We start from the raw sequence: 5,252 nt of genomic DNA, 5'->3' as shown, positions 1-5,252 counted from the left end.
ATTAAAAAGTACAGATAATAAGCAAGAGAGACTCAAATATATGTTTTATGAATATAGATTCATTGTGTTTCATATCTTTATTCAATTAAAAGAAGGGTTTTTTTTTGTCTTTTCTTATTGTTTTGCTTTAAGAAATATTAATCCCCTGCATCTGCACATTCATAATAGTGATGTATTTCCTTAAATACATGTTCAACAATCACCTGTTATGTTCAAGGTTAATGGATATATGTAAGGCATGAATAACATGTCAAATGACTTAGAATCATGGAACCAACATGAGGGGGAAATGTGTGTGTACATGTACACACTAGTAAGCAAATTCATTATACAATTCTCATTATGCATTCATTCATAGATGGAGAAATATCTACTAAATAAGATCAGGAAATGCCACACAGAGGAAAAAATGAAGTTGAGATAGGTCTTGAGAGAATGAAAAGATTCTTATAATGACAGTTCTTTAATAAAAATTTTCCAGGCAAGGAAATTTTTGAACAAAGCTAAAAGGGGATAACATATGAAACCACATAAGACTAGTACTACATGGGGAAATTAATAATACGTCCAATTTCTTTTATATATTTCATATTTTATATGAAAAGTTATATAGCTTCTGGTATCAGGAGAGAACTGCTTTGAAAATAAAGATGTTAACTATGAAATGGTGTATAGGAGATGTATTGATTATTTTAAAGTTTTTACTAGATTCCCTGTCTTAGATCTATTTCCTTTTCATCCAAATATACAAGAAAGGTAGTGAGAGAACATTATCACATGGTATGACACAGTCAATCAATATTTAACCAAAATTCACTGAATAATTTTGTCGTTATGACAGAGAAAATAGAATGGTAACACTTAAAAGTAACCTTGAAGAATGAAACATTAAATCCTAACTACAGAATGGAAGATATATATATATATGTATGTATGTATATTTGCATGGGATCTGAGTGATATTATTTAATCAATATCCTCTGTGTCCCCCTCTGCCCCATACATTTTTTTGTTTTTCTACCATAGAAACTGAGGCCTTGGGAAAGAAGGTTGCTGATTCTGATAAATATTTCCACAACCAAAAGAAACTGATCAAATGGAAAGGAGCAATGTTACATTAGTGATGGAATTCATCCTCTTGGGATTTGGTGACCTTCCCAACTTCCAACATCTTCTATTTGGAATTTTCCTACTCATCTATTTGTGTATACTTATAGGAAATGGTCTCCTCATTGTCATTACTAAAACCAATCCTGCTCTTCAAACCGCCATGTACTTTTTTCTTGGACAATTTTCCTTCTTGGAAATTTGTTACACATCAGTTACTTTCCCTAGAATGCTGAAAGACCTTTGGACTCAGAAGGGAAACATTCCATTCCTGTCCTGCGCTGTGCAAATTTGCTTCCTTTATATTCTAGGAGCTGCAGAATGCCTACTTCTGGCTGTGATGGCTTATGACAGATATGTGGCCATCTGTAAGCCTCTTTACTATCCTCTCATCATGAATCACAGGGTATGTGTCCAACTTGTTATTGCTTGCTGGATCATTGGGACTCCAGTCCAGATAGGACTCACGTGCCAGATTTTCTCTCTGAACTTTTGTGGTTCTAACAAACTCAATCATATTTTCTGTGATACTCCACCATTACTGGAAGTTGCCTGTGGGGACACATATCAGAAAGAGCTCTCTGTTCATTTTACTGCTCTTTTTTTTGTCATGATTCCCTTTCTCTTGATATCTGTATCCTATATCAAAATCCTAGCCACCATCCTGAAGCTGCCAACAACCTCAGGGAAATCCAAAGCCTTTTCTACTTGTTCTTCTCACCTCATGGTTGTTGGTTTATTCTATGGCTCTGGAAGTATTGTGTATTTGCGACCCAAATCTAGTCATTCAGCAAAATCTGACAAGGTCTTTTCTCTTTTCTATACTATTGTGACTCCAATGCTAAACCCTTTGATATATAGCCTGAGGAATAAGGATGTCATTGCTGCAATAAGGAAAATCTTTCAAAGGTGTTGTGATTCATGAATCATATGATCAAATGTAAAGAAAAAAAATTATTTGTATTCTTTACTTGTCTCACTGATATTAAGAAATTGATTTCTGTTCTATCATAAGAAATCTTAGTTAGAATGAAAAGAAAGTATGAAAGTTTATATTTAAAAATGCCAAACATTTGCCTGAAATGTCCAGTTTGTTTTACTAAACCTTGACTGGAGGGATGAAACTATCCCTTTTCTCAATTGGTGTCTATTTTCAACAGAAATATCAAATGGAACTTTATCATATTTTGTCCTATTGTCCCAAAAACATTCATACTTTCTCCTTCTACTGATAATTTACTTCTTTAAATAATGACCATTTTAACTATGTCTCTGTGTATGTGTGTGTGTGTGTGTGTGTGTGTGTATGTGTGTGTGTGTGTGCATGTTCAATTCAATTAACATTTTAATTGCCCATTATGTGGCAAGATATGGGCTAAGTACTGGGAAGAAATATAAGAAAAAGAAAGATCTCAAAACTTTACAATCAAAAGGAGTAAGAAAATATTAAAAATAAGCTAAAGTTTGGCTAGAAATTTCGGATTGGACTCCAAGGACTCCCTAGTGCTGGTGACATGATGTTTCATGAAATCCAAACCAAGCAGAATTGTTTTTAGGAAAAATTAGAAGATAGGAAGATACAGAGAGATAGAGAAAGGCAGAGATACTCACACACAGAGATGGAGGAAAAGAAGTAGGGAGAGAAAGGAGAGAGAAAGAGAGAGATAGAGAAAGAGAGAGAGAGAATAATACTTCAGATCATTCTTCACACTGCATCAAGATGAACTAATTGGTTTTCAGGAAATAAGGTACATCCACAGATTATGGGATTGTGCTGAAGGATTGTGTATCTTCAAATGGCAGGTTGCTTATCTCTTGTGAGTGGAAGATGAAGGTATTCCTAATGGTAATGGTCTGCTAGAGGAAATAGCTTTGTTGATCTTTATTCATGGATGTAATGTCTATGTACGCCAACATATTATATCTTATGTAATATATACATAATATGTATTATGTACTATTATGAGTTATATTTGGTAAAGATATGCATGTGTTTATTAATTTTAGTAACATAGTATATTAATGTATTTAGTACTATTTACTTAATATGTATATTATTATATGATAGAGGACTATAAATATATGCTCTACATACATAAATATTTATAATTACATTAATATGTTAGTACATATTAATAAAACTATGTACAATGTTATATAAATATTTAATGTAAAAATGTAATTATAATGAAAAAAATTTTGCAAAAAAATTAATACTGATAGTATATAAATTGAATTTTGCGACAAAAATAAATAATTTTTTTTTGATGCAGGAAGTAGTTTAAATAGAATATTGACTTTGGGCATTGATGGTGGGGCATGATGCCTTCTTCCTGATGGGTCCTAGGAAGGGGTTTTACCTTCACAGCTGACTTACAAGGCCAGTATTTTGATTAAATTACTTGGACTCTTCATTTAGGTTTTAATATATAATTTCCAAATACGCCTGCAAGGGGCATAAGGAGAAGGATTAATAGGAAGTAAAGCATAGAGGCTAGTTGGCCAATAATAATAAATGGTTGCTCTACAGGTTGGCCGTCAATTCAGGTAAGTGTGATTAAATTAGCAGTAAGGATTCAGAACAAGGTTTGGGATACTGGATGGAATATCATGCTTCATTGGTTGGCTGTGTGAAGTAGGGGGCTGATTAGAAGGATTAGGATGGATGCTAGTAGAGTGAGGATTCCACCTAATTTATTGGGAATTGAACATAGGATTGCGTATGCAAATAGGAAGTATCAATCAATACAACCACACACAGTTTTATTATTAGCATCTGAAGCCTACCTCTATTTTATCACAACTCCGATCTAGGCTATAACTATAACAACTCCTTCTCTCTTTACTCCTTATCAGGCCCACTACTAATTCTATCATGCTGACTCCTTCCTCTAATAATCATTGTTAGCCAGAACCATCTAGCCCATGAACCCTAGACACACACACAAAAAAAAAGTCTACCTAACCATACTTATTATTCTTTAACTATCCTTAATCATAACTTTCACCTCATCAAAGCTCATCATATTCTATATCCTATTTGAGACTACTTTAATCCCCACCCTGATCATCATCACACTGATGAGGCAGCCAAAATGAACAACTCAATGCAGGATTATACTTCCTCTTCTATATGCTAATTGGGTCCCTCCCCCTTTTAGTAGTTCTATTGTACCTACACAACAACCTAGGCTCCCTTCACACATTAACCATATCAATAATCTCACCCACCTTAAACACCTCTATATCAACCTCCCTACTCTGATGGACCTGCATAACCACATTCATAGTAAAAGTACCACTATATGGCCTCCACCTTTGACTGCCAAAAGCACATGTGGAGGCCCCTATTGTGGGCTCCATAGTCTTAGCAGCCATTCTACTAAAACTAGGAGGCTATGGCATTATACAAATCACAGCTTTCACCAAACCAACCACAACAACTGCTGCTACCCATTTATAATCCTCTCTCTCTGAGGCATAATTATAACAAGCTCTATCTGTCTATGACAAACAGACCTCAAATCACTTATTGCATACTCCTCTGTCAGACATATAAGACTAATAATCATTGCAGCCCTCATACAATCCCCTATAGGCTTCATAGGAGCCACCATACTAATAATTGCCCACAGATTCACTTCCTCAATACTTTTTTGTCTAGCCAATACCAACTACGAAAGCATTCACAGCTGAACCCTGATCCTAACTCGAGGGCTCCAAATAATTCTTCCACTAATATGCTCCTGATGACTATTAGCAAGCCTTGCTAACCTAGCCCAGCCTCCCTCTATTAACCTTTTAGGAGAGCTTATAGTAAGTATAACTTCATTCTCCTGATCTAACTTCTCACTCATCCTATAGGTATCAACACAGTCATCACAATCCTCTACTCACTACACATATTAATTACTTCCAAATGAGGTAAATTTACACACCACATACACCCTATCAAACCAACTTTCACCAGAGAACACATGCTAATAGCCCTACACCTCCTTCCCCTACTGATTATTTCCATTTGCCTCAAATTCATTCTTGGCGTTACATATTGCAAATATAGTTTAACAAAAACATTAGATTATGAAGGAGTTTAAATCTCCTTATATGCCCGAGAAAGTTAAAAGAACTGCTAATTCTTGACC

The 5,252-nt window shown here is 34.7% G+C and overlaps 1 protein-coding gene across 1 annotated transcript; it reads left to right on the top strand.

Moving 5' to 3' along the window:
• The first annotated feature begins 1,048 nt into the window (after positions 1 to 1,048).
• On the top strand, positions 1,049 to 4,372 carry LOC100915371 (olfactory receptor 10AG1-like). Its single transcript, XM_031943691.1, has 2 exons — positions 1,049 to 2,005; positions 4,283 to 4,372. Exons 1-2 carry the CDS (start codon positions 1,097 to 1,099, stop codon positions 4,370 to 4,372), a joined length of 999 nt encoding a protein of 332 aa, XP_031799551.1. The 5' UTR covers positions 1,049 to 1,096.
• Positions 4,373 to 5,252: the final 880 nt, after the last annotated feature.

The sequence above is a fragment of the Sarcophilus harrisii genome, chromosome 6, assembly GCF_902635505.1.
Source record: "Sarcophilus harrisii chromosome 6, mSarHar1.11, whole genome shotgun sequence".
NCBI lineage: Eukaryota > Metazoa > Chordata > Mammalia > Dasyuromorphia > Dasyuridae > Sarcophilus > Sarcophilus harrisii.
Note: the sequence above shows the minus strand (reverse complement) of the source record. Positions and strands in the feature narration are given on the sequence as shown.

Coding starts and splice junctions, on each gene's coding strand:
- LOC100915371 (XM_031943691.1), top strand. CDS start 1,097: ATGGAAAGGAGCAATGTTACATTAGTGATGGAATTCATCCTCTTGGGA. Junction 2,006..4,282: donor TCATTGCTGCAATAAGGAAA/ATCTTTCAAAGG, acceptor GTTCTATTGTAC/CTACACAACAACCTAGGCTC.